The sequence below is a fragment of the Polypterus senegalus genome, chromosome 12 (genome assembly GCF_016835505.1).
Source record: "Polypterus senegalus isolate Bchr_013 chromosome 12, ASM1683550v1, whole genome shotgun sequence".
Classification (NCBI taxonomy): domain Eukaryota; kingdom Metazoa; phylum Chordata; class Cladistia; order Polypteriformes; family Polypteridae; genus Polypterus; species Polypterus senegalus.
Window position 1 is genome coordinate 101,505,144 of NC_053165.1, and position 20,256 is coordinate 101,525,399.

The 20,256-nt window shown below is 35.3% G+C and overlaps 1 protein-coding gene across 3 annotated transcripts in view; it reads right to left on the minus strand.

Moving 5' to 3' along the window:
- Nucleotides 1-3,576: 3,576 nt before the first annotated feature.
- LOC120541431 (furin-1-like) overlaps nt 3,577-20,256 on the minus strand; it is a 160,114-nt gene continuing 143,434 nt past the window's right edge. For all 3 annotated transcript variants that reach the window (XM_039773046.1, XM_039773047.1, XM_039773048.1), the window contains exons 13-16: nt 20,058-20,237; nt 14,026-14,150; nt 11,973-12,101; nt 3,577-4,666 (exon numbers count right to left, since the gene is read on the minus strand). In XM_039773046.1, coding sequence (XP_039628980.1) covers nt 4,044-4,666; nt 11,973-12,101; nt 14,026-14,150; nt 20,058-20,237 — 1,057 coding nt within the window. In that variant the 3' untranslated portion in view covers nt 3,577-4,043. The remainder of the gene's footprint in view (nt 4,667-11,972; nt 12,102-14,025; nt 14,151-20,057; nt 20,238-20,256) is intronic.

The window sequence follows — 20,256 nt, forward strand, 5'->3', positions numbered from 1 at the left end:
GCCTTGTGTAACAAAGCCCATCCCCCAATATAAATTTTTCAGCAGTGGAAGCACCATATCCCACTCTCTGAAACAGATGCGCTCTCTCTATGTGGCTATAACTTAACATTTCCCACATGTGTACCACCAATTGCCACTTATCTAATGCCCGGACATACTTTCTAGCTGGATACTTTGCCCTTTTTGTCTCACCAATTCTGCTCCCCTCCCTGTTCTTTCCTGTTCGATCTGTTGGATCTCCTCATCAGTATATTCTGGCTTGTACAAATAAAATTCAGCGATAATGCTAAATGTATCCGTCTTAATAGTTGGACAGTTCACCAATTTAAAATGATAGCTTATTTGTCTAAATCCTGAAAGAAATTTACTCAAACAATAGATTCTCAAAATGAAAATGGTCTGTGCGGTATTGACAACAAAGGTTGGAGAAACCTCTTTTGCAGATGAAAGAATCGCAGAGGGAAAGGACAATTGGCAAGATAAGATGCTGAGCAGGCTTTCTTTTTAAAAAGCTAAATTATACCCGCAGTAACTTTAATTCCATTCTGAACAATGTGGATACACTGCTTTTACAATATTTGTACAATCTCATGACAAATTGATACATGCTTACTTTAAAAAACTGACATACAGTATTTGGTAAGCTTAAACCTTTTTTCCATTTTGGCCCCAGTTTACCTTAAACCATACAGACAAGGTAATAAAAACACACACACACACTTTAAAATACAATTTCATGTGGCAAATGAGTATAAACCATAACTTTGAAGAAATAACTTCAACTTGAAAAAATGCTGAACTTATTCTTTAAGTACTATGGCGTTACTGTATAGTATCGATTACCACCAAGTCTTTGGACTGTTTTTTCATTAAGTATATGAAACATCAATACTGTAACAAAAAAGTTCAGGTTTTATTCATACCTTTTTCATTTTTCTTTAACGGAAATGCATTTGTTAGGTTGTTTTAAGAGATTTATAATAAACACATTTAAATGACCTCAAGGCTTGGTACAGCATCCAGTGAGGGGCTGTTTTTTTTGTGGGAGCCGGGGGTGTTGAACTGGTGTCAAGAAATTGAAGAATATTATCAGCAGTAGTGCATAAGTTTCAGTATTGAGCATTACTAGTATTAACAATAGGCAGAAGTGCAATTATTCCAGTCTTGCCTCAGTTGTTAATCACTAATATTTTGTTAACCTTGATAGTAAAAAAATAGTCTTAATAGTTTTGAAATATATGCTTCCTGTATATTTGTGTAATGTTGTGTATTCTTTGTCAGGTTGAAAATATGAGAATTGACAATAAACCCTACTAACTAATCTCAAACACTGAATCTGTTCAGTTTATTGTGAAATTGAGAATGCCCATAATGAACCAAGTCTAAGTTTGGAAGAATTAAAATAAGCCTGTGATTAAAAAAGATCTAGAATTCCACATACCCAGCACATTTCTTACTCACACCAGGAACAGATATCATGCTGGACCTTGCACTAATAGCAGCAGCTGCACAAAATTAAAGCATGTACACTTAAATTTTGGTGCCAAAACAGGTATGACGTGACCATAAATGCACCAGGCTCATTAACTAGTTCAGCATCCCACTCTTAATGGAACCTTCTTCCGAAAGAGATGTGTGACACGACATTTTTCAGCACATTTATAAATAAGCCACAATGCATCCAAATGAAAAAGATGAAGAAACATGATTCATATCTCTGGTATATCAAAATGTTCACGCCTAACAGAAAACCTGTTATATTTATGCATTACCATTTCTAACATTGTGACTCTTGCTTTAAAATAAAAACATCCAGTACACTATGCCCAACTGCCTACAAAATATTGACTGTACTCAAAATACAACAGGATCATGTCACACATTCTGAATACATTTTGAAAAGCAGTTGTCCTATTTGATACAAACAATTTGTACATTAATACACAAAACATTACTTTAATATCTGAATTTAAAAACTACTTTAAAATCAGTATATAAACATCTGGAACATTTACAAAACCATAAATTAAAAAAAAAGCAAAATAATCAAAAAAGCCTTCAAAAAGTGACCATCCAAGGATAGTACAAAAATAAGGCTTACTTTTGCAAATCTCATGCAGATTTATAATTCATTTAAAAGAATAGAAAAGTGTCATTATGCAAGCAAGAAAAACTGGGAAGTATAAAAATCTAAAAATTTAAACATAACAGATATGGCTTGACCCTTCATGAAAGCAGCCATTCAAGTGGGTAAACCTGATTTTAGTGAAAAGGGCAGACATTCTATTTAAAATTCAGCAGATTCATAGCTTCCTTTAGGTGCATATAAGGAGCAGCATAAAATTGCTTTCTGTACCCTGCCCATACTTACTAGTTAGTAAATTCCAAAAATATACCCACCCTTGAAAAACACTTAAATGCTTTAATATAAATATTGCCTAAAACCTTGCTATACAAAAACAAATATTGCAAACTTAATATAAACCTGAACCAGTTAAATAATTCTAACTCTCCAAAAGTTAAATTTTAACATGCACTGCTATGTAATCATGTTGCATCTGGATATTCTGAACCACTTTCTCCTTCAATATAGTGCAATATTCACTACATATAAAAAAAACATGAATCACAAGCCTTTAGTGTTAAAGGCAAAGAATGATAACGAAAGAAACAGAAAAAAGGTCCTGAATATCTGTCTCTGCATGTAACTACTGAGCAATTTTTGACTTTCAAATCTGTCATTTAACACAGTGCACCAGTTTCTAAAAGATTATAGAAAAGGAGGTCAAGTCTTTATGTCACAAAGTTTTTGCAAAAGACACTTTACAAGTGTTTCATTGGTGTTTGTCATTAAAATTTAAACTTTAAATAACCTCACCTCTTTATACTAATATAAGCAGAAATAACAAATATCTTCTAAAAATCCTGGTGTAGCACTGTGTATTATACAAACTCTGATAGGATTGGGCATTTTGAATATGTAACAGCAGCATATACACCTATACATTCACTTTTGCTACTTATCGCTTTGTAGTGTTCAATGTTCATAGATGAGACATCACTTGCACTCTTGTTATATGACAAACAATTTAACTCAATGTAGAAGAAGGCAGACTGTGTGATGAAAAAGAAAACGGACTACTTAATGCCAAATAAGCACCTATGGAAGCGAACAGTTTTAAGTCAGTCCATTTTAAGTAAATCTCAAATCTAACACACAGTAAAATCGAGTACATAAATAAGAAATTAAAATTGCTCAGATAAATCCATTTAACATACCCTGTGAACAAAAATGTACCCACTAAAAAGTGTGCTGGCACATCTTTAAAACCTTGAACCTCCATATTGGTTATATCACACGTCACCTTTCCTTATTTATAATGTGAATGGACAGCAAAATTACCTACAACGAGCCATATGCCACTCATTTGAAAGAATTTGTGTTTGTGTTTTTAAACTTGCCTTAAAACAGCAATACCTCATATGCCCTTGGATTTATATGGTAATTATCAAAAATCTGTAACCAGTGCATCAGTGCACACATTACACCAAGAGCATAAACATACACAAAACAAGATTGAGAAAGATTTTTTTTTATATTTTGAGGAGCACAGCTCTGTCTGCCAGGGTCTGGCAGCTAAATTACACAAAGTGTCCAGTCTTTTAACAAACATTTACAATGCATAGAAAAAATGTTTCTTAATGTAAAACACTTGGTGAAAGGGGAAAAAATAAAAAAATTGCCAGGAAGAAAAAAATATACACACACACATACATACACACACCAGAGGATGCATGGCAGAAAAAAAGCCCTTTTCATATATTCGTTAATGTGGAGATTCGCAATCAACCCAATCACCCCTCTAAACAGATTAAATTACTCCATAAATTTCTTTTATCCTTAATCTTTCAATTAACCTGAGCAAACCGCCACCATCATAAGGTGTGTAATGATCCACAAATTAGACCAGGGATGGGAACAAGTTTGCAATATTGTCAGATTGATGACAAAAAGAGACACATCCTGAAAGGAGAGAAACAAGTTAAAGGGCACTTTGTGTTTTTATAAAGGCAGTCCTTTCACTGTGAGCTTCTATGTCATCATTTTCTGACTCTGAGTTAAACCCATCTTCTTTCCATAAGCCAGAAGGAATTCCTTTATATGAAAATACACCACCCCTGCCGATTCCAAAGCTGCCATTTCTGACAACGGCTTCCAGTGTGCGAAGTTTGTTCTGTCTGCTGGAATGTTTACAACCAGAATTCAGCTGCAGCCCAACAAACACCACAACAAAGGCTACAACTATGAAGGCACAGCTTAAAACAGCCATCATAACAGGGAGTGGAGGGGCCAGCTCTGATAAAAAAGAGCTTGTATTTTCCAACAGTGTCTGAGTGTCTGGGGACTCACGCTGGATTTGATTTTGGTGGGAACAGGTATGTGAAGAAGTGCTGAGGTGGTTATGAGGTGGGCAGGATAGGCAGTCAGTAGGGTTGATTCCTTGGCAGGTAAGGCAGGACGTATGACAAGCAAGGCAGGCCTGCACAGAATATGTTTCCATGCCATTTTCCATTATGTTGTCTGTACTCTTTTGTGCAGGGGTAAAGCCAGGTGGACAGTCCCTTACGCAGCTCTGCTGGTACAGGTAAAATCCAGGATTGCACTCTGCAGAAAAAATAAGAGAACAATAACTGGAGAGAGAAGATTTGGGTCAGTGACAACTTCCCAGTTTAGTGTTGAAATGAAAACAAGAAAAAGGTGATGAACACCCAGTGAAAGAAACCAAACAAAGGTTATGACAGAAAATGTTAGATTATGCAACAAAATGGAGATTTAGATATAGAACTGTTGATATTTCTGGGGTAAAATTCACTGCTTAGACAGGTTAAAATAGTTACCATATAAATTGGAGATAAATTAACATTCTTCAATCCACATTCCTCTAAACGTGAATGGCCAATGTACTGTATAAAAATGTGAAGACATTTAGCAATATTTCATTTATTTTATACTAGCACTATGCTTGGCAGTTACTGTGTGAATACTGCTCTATTCTATACTATTCTATTCATGTGTATATGAGCTTCTCTGAATACAACGGAGGTACGTGCATATCAAATTAATTGGTAACTTTAATGCTACTTAAGATAATGTCTGCATACACAATGTATTTTGCATCTCGAATTGTCTCATTTTCAAAAATAGCCTTATTTTTCTAACAAAAAAACTGCACCTATCCTTTAAATTATAAGAGATATTATACACATACACACATTTTTACAGTCTGCACTGCCTCCTTGTTTTAAGGACTGCATGCTGAGCTGAAAGGCACATTTGTTACTAGTAAATCAAGTACTATTTGTAAATTTGTACTTGATTGAAAATAGTATAAAATTACCAACAGCAATATGGTTAAAGGTTCACAGTAGCAGACACTGCAAAGTCAATATTTTATGGTGTTACGAATTCCAGGATCCCTCAACTTCCATGAGTACAGAAACAGAGTTCTGTTAATGTTATTAAAAAAAAAACAACACACAGTACTAGTTAATTAATCCTGCCCTGTAATGTTGTACTTTAACACAAATGATTTTTCACATTTTCATATAAAATGTATAAAAATTTTTAAATATATACAGAGGGAAATCATAAAATCTCAGAACATTTATTTATATAGCACATTTTCATACAAAAAAAAATGTAGCTCAAAGTGCTTATAAGAATATTGCCATCCATTGTATTTAAAGTATATTTCGTTTATACTCCTCATTAAAACCTTAATTGTTATTTGGGTAATAAACACCAAATACCCATATTAAATTGATTACACTCTACACACTTTCCCCTACACCGTTTGTTTGGAACTCGCAACTTTTCCTTTTCTATTGAGGTCCTGCAAATTTGTTCACAATTAAACTAGAACAGGGGCAATTTATCTTATTCCATGACATGCTAATCCACTACGACTCTGTGACCATTTCATACTCTCTCCTACATTGTGGAAAATGATCCAGGATCCTTAGGACCTTCTGCACAGGCAGCACAGAATGACAAAACTCAGTAAATTCCACCACCCTTTGCTGCTTCTCTGTGCTTTTCAACATCCTCTTACCCTAAAGTATTCATTTAAAATTTTGTTGGGGGCCTACAAACATTCAACAACAAATTAGCAAATGTTACTTAAACAAGACTTTTCTTGTCCCATATAAAAGTAAATTTTTGGAAAAAAAGTTAAAAACCATTTCATGTGTTAAGCCTTCCTTGATTACCTCTATACCCATCTTGCAGCTGTTATAATGCACGTTTCTGTAAGACAGAACTCAAACACATTTTGTTCCAAAAGAGTGATGATGTATAAGAAATGTGGTGCTCCTCTTAAAAAAGAATGAAAGGAATTCCAATCCATCTCTACTATCTCATGGGCATAGTTAGAAGCTGGAAGTACTTCGAAGTGTTAGGGGGGGTGGAGAGAAAGGTGAACACTCTGCATTAAAGAATACCTTCTCTAAATGTATTACTTTTGCTTAGTCTAAACAATGTTGAAAATAACGTAAACAGATGCTTTAGTTGAACACTACTTTTGGGCTGACTTCACAAATTCAGAAAAGTGGGTGTACAGCCTACTGAAGTCTAGTATAACTCTAGGACCCCTGAAGCCTACAAAAAAAAACTCAATGCCGGGCCACCTTAAATTCCCTTGGACCTCCTAGTCAGTGTCTGTTTTGTAAATTCGTCAAATAGCACAAGCAGCCTGCTATCCCATCCCCCACTGACACAACTGAAGTTGTCTCAGCTCAAGTCTGTATATCTGGGTGTAAGGTATATGGAATTGTATAGTGTAAATATATCGATATTTGGAATACATATGCTTCATGTGGGCTATGTCTACAATGACCTAGGTAAATGTAGGATGACAGGAAATGAGGCAAGAAATGTTGAACACATAATTAAAACAAACTTTTTTCATGTTATAGTAATAATTGACTAAATACTGATGTGAAGTGTATAATGCGTGAAGACTTAAGTACAAATACCAAATAGACACTTTCACAAAAGGTATAACAAAACAAGAGTGCCTATATTCAAGGATAACTGTTGAAAAAGAAATTATTCATTTTACATGTCGTTGTTAATATGTAAAAACTGAAGCCTATTTATCAATTGGTTAGCTGGATTATGGGTAAGCTGCTTCTAAATCAAAAAGTTGTGGGTTTCATCCCGGGTCTTCCCCGCATTTACCATTTTGAATAGTGAGCTGCTATTATTACTATTGCATAATAAAAACATACATTTGATCTTAGTCTGTAACAGCTGGTGTAAAGTTTTAAACCTTCCACTTTTCCTCCATCCAATTTGTCAAACTGTTTCAATGGGACAGTGTAAAAAAAAATAAAATAAACCATGCATTCATTTTTTATTTTATTTATTTATCTAGTTTCTTTAAAATGGTTTTATTTCAGGTGACTACCTGTTGAAGCTCATCGAGTGAATATCAAGAGTGTGCAAAGCAGTAATCAGAGCAAAGGGTGGCTATTTTGAAGAAACTAGAATATAAAACATGTTTTCAGTTATTTCACCTTTTTTTTTGTTAAGTACATAACTCCACATGTGTTCATTCATAGTTTTGATGCCTTCAGTGAGAATCTACCAATGTAAATGGTCATGAAAATAAAGAAAACACATTGAATGAGGAGGTGTCCAAACTTTTGGCCTGTACTGTACATTGCAAGCATACTTAAGTTTCATATCTAGATGAAGTGGACTTATGTTATTTCATGATCTGTGGAAGATGAGAACACAGATCAAAGTCCACTTCTATACTAAAACAAACCTGATTCATAAAAGTGACCACCATAAATTTTTTATAACAGTTTTTCAGTACTTTTCAAGGTATGATACAGAACTTACCCACTGCTTTTTGAAGTAAAAATTAGTTCTGCCTGTAGATAGGGACAGACAGCTTTAAGTGACTTGCACATACGGTGTTCAGCTCCAACATTAAAACCACTGACAGGAGACATGAATAACATGTTTTTACAATGACATCTGTCAAGGGGTGGGATATATTAGGCAGTTCCTGAAGGTCATGTGTTGAAACAGGAAAATTTGTCAAGTTTAAGGATTTGAGAGACTTTGAAGGTCTTGCGATGGCCAGATGACCCAATCTCCAAAATTAGAGATATTTTGGGGGCGTTCCTGGTAGGCACAAGTGAGTACCTACCAAAAGTGATCCAAGGAAGAACAGCCAGTAAACCGGCAACAGGGTCCTAAGTGCCCAGACTAGTCTGTAACAGTACAGACTATTTTAGTTCCCTTTTAAAAGGACCTCTGTTATGTATTCAAGAAATGCTTTGTTTTGTACATTGTCAGTTTATATTGACTGCCTGTTGTCACTTCAAGGAACTGGCTGACAGCTCAGTTCAGGAATATCTTCGTCAAGCTTCAGTCCATCATGCCTCCTGTGCTGGAAGCCATTAACCGACCGGTGCGGCAGAACATTCAGTTTTCCTATGGTGTAGATGTACATACATTAAAAAAAAATATGTTTGGATAGTCTTGAAATTTCATTTTTCCCTGCACAGACTCAAGGTACCCCATGCCATCTGCAACAAAGAAGCCATAAAACATAACCAAGCCTCGTCCATGTATCAAAGTAGTTATGTTCATCTTTTCTTTGAAAGCCAAATCCCCACCACCCCCCAATCAGTTGAATTGCCAAAAAGCTCCATTTTTCTCTCATCTGTCCAAAGGACATTATCCCAGTAACATTGTGGCTTTCACTATGCATTTTAGCAAATTTCAGTCTGGCCTTGTTTTTCTTTCAACAGTGGAGTCCCCCTGGGTTACATTGAGCCCACAGTCACTCAAACATCTATACTATACTCTTGTAGGAGGTTGGCTATAGCCCCATGGATCTTAAACTTCTTAATATTTGCAACTTTTGTCATAGGATCATCAAACATCTTGGAGATGGTCTTATAGACAAGCATGTCTATAATTTTCTTTATGATCTCTTCAGATAACTCTCTCTTTGCTTTCTCTGGGCCTAATTCACTATGTGACACACAATCACACCAAACATCAGAGTGGCCATTTTTCTCTACATAAATAGGCGAAATGATTGCATGATTGGAGAGGTGTGATTCTAATTAAAACAGCTATTTTTTTGTTGTTGTGGGAAATCACTCTAATCTTTCCTAGGGGTACCAAGAAATGTGTCCAGGCCATTTTAGAATAAACAATACTTTCTCTCTTCACACTTGCTTTACTTCACTTGATGACATATCAAAGTCATACAGATGTTCATGGGACAACTGCTTTTCATTTAATCACATTTCACAAGGCATACAACACTTTTTCAATGAGCTGCAAGGGTACCAATAAATTTGTCCATGTCTGTGGTGTTAGTGCATACAACTAACAAAACCATGTATTTCCTGTTCAGGGTAGTACAGTAGGTATCCACTAAGAAAATACATTTCAACACAGAAATATTTAGGAGTGGGGAGAGAGAGAAAAAAAAACACAGTAGAAAAACTCCAAAATCTCAAAAATGCTTTGATGAATTTGATCAAAATTTGGTGACATTATAGAAAAAGCAAAATGAGCCAACATCTTTGTGTTATTTGTCATTAATTGCAGATGGGACATAATGTTTTGCCAGTTATTGCATGGAGAAATAGGGCATGCTAGTTTAGACAAATGAAGGCCACCTGCAGAAGCAAAGTTCAGAATAGCTCCATGAAGAAAAGAGCTTGCAAGGCATGGTGCCTGTGAGCATAGTCAATTTCACACAACTGATTCAGTAAGAAAAGCATTCAATAATCTATTAAGCCCTGCTCATTTCATCTTATCTGCAAGCTTTTGCAAATGTCAAAGTGGGGGACTACAATTCCCGTCTGTCTGTGTGCTACTCCAAGTGATTTTTGGGCACTTACTAAAATTAAAGAACAGCCAAGAAACTTAGCTTGTCATCAAAGATAGCAACTACTACTACTACTACTTTTTCTCAGTCACTTTAAGCTAACAATTTAATTATTTTGCTATGTTTATCTTACAGCAGTGTTACTCAACCTTTGTGGCCTTGGGACCCAGTTTTACATTTAAGTTAATTGACAACTCACAGACAGCACTTGAAGGGTTGGGGGTTCTCCCTTCGTAAACCAAGCATGGTAAGTAGAGTTGGGGGAGCTAGTTCCCCTCCATTTCACCCTGGGAAAAGTACTGTGAAGCACTGTGAATCGATTTAGCTGACTGGGTGTGTCATATGTAACAATAAATCAAAAAAAAGGTGATGAAATCAGTTTATCAGTGCAAAACCAAACGCCTGTATATTATCATTAAGTTCACAATACCAATGAACAGTGTCAAGTGCTTCATGAAATTAAAAAAGGTGATGGAGCTAAGTCGCGACAGAAAAGAAGTGTAATTTTGAACAGTTAAACATAAAAAAGCACAAACAATTTGAAAATCAATAAAAAATCAAGTACACAACTTACATTCTATAATTTGAAAAAAAATTGTTACCCAGCTTTGACCAGGATTCAAGCTCTGTTCTGTATACAGTTAAATTAATCCAAATGCAGTTTCAAAATTTCACCTGTCCACCCAGTGGTTCTACTAGCCACATTGCACAAGATTGCCCCATTTCAGAAATTTCCAGCAGTCTTCTGCAGACAGTATACCATAAATTAATATATAGCCATTAAAACATGCTTGTAATAGTATATATCCTGAAAGGAAAGGTGTGTAGCAAAAATATTCTGAGCAGACCTCATTAGTATCTATCTACTTCTCTAGCCATTACAATAATCTAAGTATTAGAATCCTACAAGTCACTAAGAGACAAATTCATACTTTAAGGACAAAATCATGTACAATAAATTACCACAGATTTCAAAATTGACAAAATACATGCCTTTAGAATCACACTTACAAAATGACACAAAGTAAGTTTTCTTTTTATTAAGATTTACTCAGGACAGGAGTGTTTACAGTTTAAAGTATGTGTTCTTGTTGGCTAATTAGTAATTATTCTAAATTGGTTTGGTAGAAGTGAATGTGTTTGTACTTGGGAATTGAGGGTCACCATAATTATATTTCTCTTTCCAATAAAAAACAAAATGCAGTCTGCCAAGTAATTGTGCTTATTAAAATTCAGGTGTAAAAGGAGTAATATATACAAGAAAAATGTTTTCTTCTGACATTTTATGTTGGGAAAATACAGAATACAGATAACTCAAACTGTTAACCATAAAATTAATTTCCATGCTTAAATAAATGTGACATGTTTCAAATTCAAAAATATCCAACAATCCTTACCAAAATACATTCAAATACAAACACATTCTTCACTTGATTTAACAGATTTGATTAACTTAAAATTTAATCCAACAGAATTTGCAGTTGTGTAAGACTAAACTTGAGTACTCTCTCTGCCTCACACAAAAAGGTTAGATTTTGTGTAATGAAAGTAGAATAAAATGTCTTCCTTACAGGGCCATCCACTCCAATGTAAGTTGCCTTATGTATCAAATACTTCTGTGCATTTGACTTACAAGAGCTCTGGGTAGATATGCAGTTTTTCAATCCCCAAAAATGTGTTTGTGTTAGCAAGTTAGAGAAGGGGGCAGGGAGTGAAGGAACTAAAAGACAAAACCTCCAATGGATCAAACCCACACCACATGTCCTCTTTAGATTCTGGGAAGTTGTCTGTATATTCACACCACCACCACCATCAAAATTTCTACCTGGTTACTTTTTCACTTTGATTTTAGCTATGAGAAACTAAACAGATGTACAGCTCTCTGAGAAATTCTTCAATGAACAGTAACATTAAAAACAAGCAGGGAAAAATGATTTCATACCCCTTTTAATAATTATCAAAACACGTTTATTTTTAGCTAGAAGGAAGCATTCATTTTACATCACAAGGCATTTCAAATTAGTGGAGGTTAATTTGCATACTTACCTATACATATTTGCTCTGAATTAGTGCTCCGGCAACTGCTGTTCCTGGGTTGGCTGGAATCAGATGAAGAAAAATTGGGGGAATTTGAACCAGTCCCATAAAGGACAAGGATGAACTGTTTTAGTGTACCTATGGAAAACACAAAGGAAAAAATGGTTTTGACTGTAAAACACAGGGGCATGGCCTAGCTCAATGACCCAAGTAAACTCCAATTGTGTACATAAACAGCAATACCTGCACTGTCATATACAACGCTGAGAAGCTCAGCCTCTTAATTTCAATAATTTCTGCATTGTGACATATCAAACTGAAATTAATTTGGCTTATAAATTCAATTTTAAGCCATCCGAGGCCGGTTTAATGTGGTATGTCCTGAAAGGCTTAGATAACTGCATTTTTGACAAGCAAAGTTAACTTATTTATTGATGGGAAAAAGCACTTTGGGAAACTGTTTGGAAGGTAAAAGCCAAATATGCAAACCAAAAATTGGACTTGCTGGATAATTAGAATATTTCTGATTCTTCTTGAGTATCCATGGGTCCTGCTATAATTGAAGGGCAGCCAAAATCAGCAGCATCAACTAAACTATTGTGGGATTTGGGAACAGTGAGACAGTGGTCTAAAAAGTCAAAACTGAACCTGATAATAAATCTATAATAAATATCTGTTAGGTATTACACAGAATGTCACAAACTATGCAAACTTATTACAAACTATGCAAACTTATTACAAACTACTCGTATCAATGTCTCATTCCCAGATTGGTCACCCTTCATTGAAGGAAAAAAAAAGAACCAAAAAAAAAAAAAAACAGTCCCACACATTAAGCACAGAAAAGTTGCTTTCCATGGCACTTGTGTTGTGTACCTGTATGCATCTAAATTACATTTGTACAATTTTTATAAATCATGGTCAAGTGACTACTCACATGACAGTCACCGGTTGAATATGTGCTCAAACTGCATAAGCATATGACATAAGTGAATGAATGCCATGATGTACAGTTGTGCTTGAAAGTTTGTGAACCCTTTAGAATTTTCTATGTTTCTGCATAAATATGACCTAAAACCATCAGATTTTCCCTCAAGTCATAAAAGTAGATAGAGAAACCAGTTAGCAAATGAGACAAAAAAATTATACTTGGTCATTTATTTATTAAGGAAAATGATTGAATATTACAAATTTGAGAGTGGCAAAAGTGCTTCAAGACTTCTATGCTGCGTGCATACCCCACTGTAGGTGGATGATAACCACGTCATATGCGTTTTCAGTTGTTTTGATATGGAGGAAAAACATTTGTAAACCATCATTCTAAAATGAAAACGTTGCAGGATGGACGCAGCTTGAGACAGTGAAAGAAACTGATCACATGCCTTGTGGAAATTCACATTACGTGAACTGAACTAAGTTTATAGGAGTATGTTTAGTCAGGTGGTAAGTGGAGATGTTTTAGCAGTGGAGAAATTGTTAGCATTCCTACTCCATATTCAAAAGCACAGGTCTGATAACTAGCCTGTTCAGAATCTACATTTATATCTTAGTCCAGATAGAAATAGGGGTGATTGGTATGAAAGAGCGTGTGCCAAACTGCATGTGGTTACCTTGTTTTATTGCTGTATGCACTATGAAGTAAATTGCAGCCATCCAGCTTTGGTCGAGAATACCTGCAGATTTTGCTTTTAACTCTGCCTTAACTGGAGTTTTATATTTTTCAAATCAACTATAGCCATCTGACTATCATTCGACTGTCACTTAGAAACTTTACAGAGAATATTTTTTTAAGGACACTATTTTCATATTTTCTTACGTGTTTATTTTTTACTTATTATACTTACCTACATTAAATGAGTTTAACTTTTGCTTGTAATTTCCTCTGACATGTTGTAATCCACTTTGAGCTACATTCTTTGTATGAAAATGTGATATAGTAATAAATGTGGTGATTTATTCACAATGTTTACTGTAACTTAATCAGTAAGAATCAAACCTTTTTGGGAAAATAAACTTTAACCACTAGTTAAAATTATGTTACTTAGAATTGGAAAAACTGTACCGTAGTCACTGCCTCCTGAAGCATTTTCAATTTCTAGTGTCCATTCACCTCGTGGGTCTTCATCCCAAGAGTGAGTAGTCATGAACGCCCAGTCATTAAATCCTTCTGAAGAGAAATCATGAGGTCTTTAAAGAAAAAAAAGAAAAAAAAAATTAAAAAATGAAAAACTTGTTACCATTACATATTATAAAATAAAGTCACATTTGAGAAGCAGCACAATACAACTAAGTATCCTCCTGATATCTTTGGAAGATGCAATTTCCGATGAACTGAAGTTCCTAAATGCAAGACACAATCAAAACAGATTATCACTGTAACATTAATGCTCTTAATAAACGCATGTTTCACTATACTAGTTGGTCAATATACTCCTATGTATTAGTATTAGGGTGTGGCCAAATTTACTTCTAGAGCTTTTCCACATCATACATATATACACACACACACACACACACACACACGTTCTACTCAGCTCCCCCAAGAAACGCAACAGCAGGATTTCTCTTAAGAGATCCAAGTGACAGTGTTTCCAAAAATGGTCACAACGTCCCCTTCTCAAGTCAACAATGTGAAATGTGATAAAACTACATACAGCTTGCTGTACATCTGCAGTTATTAAAGTAGCAAGGACGGCAGTCCAATCACATCGATCCCAGCACATTGTTCTTGCAGGTTGACTCAAATTTAAACAAACAATATGGATAATCTGAAGATAGGAGTAATTGTTTTGTAGCACTTGGGGGCTTTACCTAATGCTCGCTTCGCTCGCCAACCCCTGTGTTTGGTTAATCGGATATACAATTAAAATTTTTTTTTTCTTTGGAATTGTTTCAATTTCATTATTTGCACTTTTACTTTAAAACTTCATTAAAAACAATATTTTTTGGAGACACATTGTGACAACGCAACGTGCAACTGCCTGTGAGTGAATAGTTTCTCTAATAAATAATCCGACTTTTTCTAATGTTTGTCCCTGTGATTTATTGATTGTCATAGCAAAAGTTACTCTCACAGAAAACTGTAAACATTTTAATACGAATGGTATATCACGATCTCCTTTGGTGTGTAATGTTATTCGTGGTATATATACATTTCTTTTTGCCTGTTAAAATTTGCATCGCTTCTCCGTGATCATCAATATACACCTGACTGAATTGTGTATTCTTTGAAATTCCAATTTGTTGTTGCTTTAACTGTTGCGGAACCACAGATTCTCATATGGTCCATTATTGTGTAAATCCACGTTTTGTGCATTGAATGATGCGACTGTGAAAAGACTTTGTCTACTACTCTTTGCCTTTTCATTTCTGACCTTGATTTGTCCTGCTTTCTTTTCAATTACACCTGGTTCTGATGATTAATCACCTTTTGTTTTATGGTAATGCGATCTTTTGTATCTTTTCTTTGATACTGTAGCGACTGACATGATAAAGTGTCACAAAAGTTTTAATTGAAAAATCGCTGACTTCGTAACTCCAAACACAACTTTCTACTACCCTCTCCAATCCCTCATCCCCCGCATCTTGCCGCCCCCTCATCGCATCAATCAATACCCTGCTATCACTCTTCCGTGCTGTACTCTGCCCTCCCTCAAATCAGACCGAACAGTCACTTAAAACCAAAAAGGCCAAAACCTGGCTGGGACACTGCAAAACTTTTGAATTTTACTGGTTTCATAATCTCTTATATGCCTTTTTTTCTCTCCAACGCCTTTGGGTGTCTATTCTCCGTATTGTCCTTATACACTTTATATGTGTTGAGAGCACAGGATCTGTGTGCACTACGTGCTTTTACACGACTGACTATTTTTTGATGGATGTGCTCTTATATGATATCTGTTGTAAGTAGGGCGTCTCTTGCAAGAATCTCATGTTCCACGTCCCCGCAAGACGGCCCTGGGATAGTCTCTTGGCACCAAGTCTCATGTTTACGGTCCCCGCAAGGCACTTCGTGGCAAGTCTCTTTTGTCTCGCGGGTCTTTTAAATGTCTTTCGAGACCTTCCGCGAAGATCTCATCTCGTCGCCTTGCTTTTGCTTTCCAGGATTTCTTTTTATGATAGAGAGATATCTCTAGTGCATAAGGGGGCCCTGGATGGCAAGTTTTCTTTGGGATGTGGAGGAAAAATGACATTTGTTTAGCAAAACAATGTTGTTGATCCATTTGTGCAACACTCACTTCTGCTACTAACTGATGCATTCTGTTGCACAAACAAAATTAAAACAGTTCTTTTAAAAACAATTTATTCTTGAATATAGATATATACACACACACACCTGTATATACATACACACAAACTTTGGGTCGAAAGTTTACCACCGCCACCATTTTTCCATTTGTTTTTTTTTTTTTTATATAAATTTAAACAGTTCAAGTCCAGTGATTAAGCCTAAATTGTAAAAATGTTGAGTATATACTGCCAGATGTGAAAAGAAAAGCTTAAGTGAAGTAAATTAAGCATTGAAAGTTGATGCAAATAATTCCTTCAGGTGTCCCAACCTTTGTTGATTACATACAAACACTGTCTATATAAAAGCAGTATTGTAACAAACTGTGTTACTATACCACCTAAAGCATTATTTGGAAAACTTTGTCCTGTATATGGTTATAATGGTGAGAAAAAAAGAAATTAATAAAGAAAGACAGACCATTGAAGATCTTAAAAATGAAGGTCATTCCTTTAGGGAAAAAAGTGTTAGCGAGTACAGTTTCCTACTTCAAAGGGAAATTGGAAACTACAGGAAACGGACAGAAATAAGTCTGTCAGACCCACAACCACAACAGAGTAACAAGACAAGTTTGAGAGTCCACAGCTTGCATGATAGGATCCTCACAGGACAGTGGTCAAAGTAAGCAAGTCTCATTTTTAACTGTGAATAGAAGACATGCTTTCCAATCAACTTTAAACTATTACAAACTACTGCTGTGTACACTCAATGGCAGTGATAAAGTTTAGGGCTTCAAACGCCAATCTCGATTGTTGTACATATAGATGTTCTCTTTGTGTACATGTTTGTTGATTGAAGACTGTAAACGTGCTGTATATTGGTGTATGGATTAATGAGATGTGGCAGAAACTCAATTCCAGTTAAATGATTATCCATCCATCACTTTACATAGGCACTGAGAATTATCCAATTAAAAATATAACCCCAACCCCCTAACTTTGCCAAAGGACTGTTTTCTTGCCTTCATAAAAAAAAATTACATGATACAGTAAATATATGTTAAGTATGATTATCCCCAACAAATGTATACTTTTGAAATTCTATAAATGCATAACATGCTTTTCAATCACCTTGACAGTATTAATCAACTTAATGTTGTAAACAAAACCCATGTTTTCTGGGTATGTTGACCACTGACACTAAACTGGATCCATATTGGTGTAGGCGCTAATGGGCAGTGTAATGAACTGGTGCCCTGTTGGGACAGAATCCCTGCTTTGCTCCCAACACTAACAGCACAGGCAGTATAGTCTCTTTGTCGAATTTAATTAATTTGAAACTATGTGAAAAACATGCTCTGAAAAAAGACTGTCTAATTGTGAATGTGCTTAACACCTCCGTTCAAAATTTGTGTTTAGTGTCACCATCCTCTTCTGCTCCTTATATAGGTCTTTGGGGAACACAAGACATGTCCAACAGTGTCCATCTTGTTAATGGAAAGGTCCCCTGTTCAGTGATAGCTTGCTGTATTGAACCCACAATAAATCACGACGCAAAATAGGAAAACTTTAAATACATAATTATTCCTAATAACGAAGTGCAGAATGTAGCTGCCAAAAAGCTGAAACTTAACATATACAAGACTTGTGGATGTTGGCTAAACCTAGTCACATACTCCAGATGGGCAGTGACTGCATTCAGATATGAACCCATAAGGTAGTCCCAACAAGTGTACTTTTCTTAATGGTCACTCTAAATAATTTAATATTAAGCAAGCATTTTCATGATGGTTTAGTATTTCTAAAAGTTTCAAACTCCATAACTAATTCTAAATGTCCTAAATGGAGTTCATAGGAGAATAAGAAAAATGCTTAATCTCACTAATTCACAGCCAGTTTTGTAACTGGGCATTACCTGGGGAGGAGTGGGGGGTGAAATGAGAGAATATAAAAACCTTACAAAAAACATTGGTCTGACCGAGAACTTAATCATTGTAGTGTAAAATTTTAAATATCAAACGTTTACAGCAGAAGAAAAAAGAAACGCAAATTATGGCACTTAATGTTTGATAGCAAGTAGTCAAACCACACAAGACTTATTTGTGATTTATGAAGATGACCTACATATGTGTCTGTACAAATGTTACTTTCCAATTGTGCAAAAATGTTGGGGAAACTTGAAAGATTTAAGAAGCCTTAAAAAAAGTACTGCACTGTGCGGCAACTGCATCAACATGAAAGGACAAACAGTCTATGAACATACTTGTGGGCATCTTTACTTCATGGATGCTTGAGTGTGTTTATATAAATACTGTCACATATGAAGAATACAGTACAGTGAAAATCTTACTTCCATGTGCTAATCAACATGCAACACACACAGCAGTTAACCTTTGATGCACATTGAAGTGTGATCTTAATATTTTCACATCTGAGAATTAACCCTGAACTGGAACTCTCTTTTCAAGAAAAAAAATATTAAGTTTTTTTCTGTTGAATGAAGACAGCATTCTTTTATAAACCTTTTGCAAGATTATTATACAATGTGCTTCCAGCAATGCCTTTTTGTGCAGATTGAACAGTAAATCAACAACTATTAAGCTTTCTTGTGAAACGGATGAAAAACAATTTTTATACACAAATTATGATGGGACATACAGTAGTTGAATACATTTCAAATACTGTACGTTAGAATGGTTCAATTGTCGGGCTTCTTTAACAGCCTACTACTTGACCCAAATTGACCCTAATCCTCAGTTGCAGATGACAAAATGTACACGATTGAGTGTTGGCTCACTGCCACCATCTACTGGCAAAAGGAAACTTTGCAGTTACAAAGGAGAAGGGGCTAGCAGAGGGTTGCGGGCGGGGCACAGGCCTGCCATGGTACTGATGCTGTGGGCATTTTTAAGGAGAAAAAATAAACAATTTCTCTGGGTGCCAATTATCTGCACAAGGTGACAAAAACCACAGCCCATCACATTTTTTTTTTTATATAAACTTTTTGTGATAGTTTGTGCTATATTAAAAAATGACATAATGCAATGAGGAGTTGAACATTTGTAAATTGGTGTTTTGTAACTAAGGAGAACACAAAATAAAGTACAAAAGCAAGAAACAACACTTCAAAATAAAAGCAAATTTAATTTTACCAAACCACCTTATAAATGCTCTGCAAAATCTCCATGACCTAAATTAGAATTAGCTTGAAAGCACAATGACACATACCAGGAAACAATGAAACACATGAACCTGAAATTAAAATAATTAAATTCTGACAATTGTGTCATTGGGAAACATACATTTTATGAAGGTGTAAAGTTTAAATTAAAAAAAATTAACAGTGTAACATAAATATTAAATACATAAAAATTTACAATTGATATCCAAGCAATTTTCTCAGAAACAATTATAAAATTGATACGTGCTTGGAGAAAACTGCTGTAGACCACATGAAAACACCAGTAACACTTAAGGCTGTCATTTCCTTTTCTAAATTAGACAGGGGCATCTGTATTTGGAATTGGGAAAATAATTGATAAAGATGCACACTACTTCATGAGAAAGGACATAGGACCAAGATAAAACAGAACTAAACCAGAAATCAGAATTTATGACATAATTTAGATATTCAAAAACCACTAATATGAAAGTGTCTTCTTTCAATTTAATTTCATGTTTGATTACTATTAATGCTTTGTTTAAAGTAAAGGTACTTTATTACTCTTTCTAGCTTTACTGCTGCCACGATCTAGTAGGATAATTAAACATTGCTAAAATAAAATACAAGATAATTTGACAATATTCATTTGTAAAGAGAATTCCTTTTTCTGGGGAATTTTCTTTACTTAAGGTAATGGCTCATACCTTGGTGCAAGGAGGGTTGATCTGGTGCCTTGAGGACTTATCAGGTAAATAGCAAGGTCTCCACGTCTGTTGTAGGAGAGGGTGAGCCGTGCTTGAGCATGCTCCAAGGAGCTGACATAGTTGGACTTTCCGATGCATGCATCAACATACTTTGCGACCACAAGGTGACTGCCAATGTCCCTGAGGAGGGCAAAAAGAC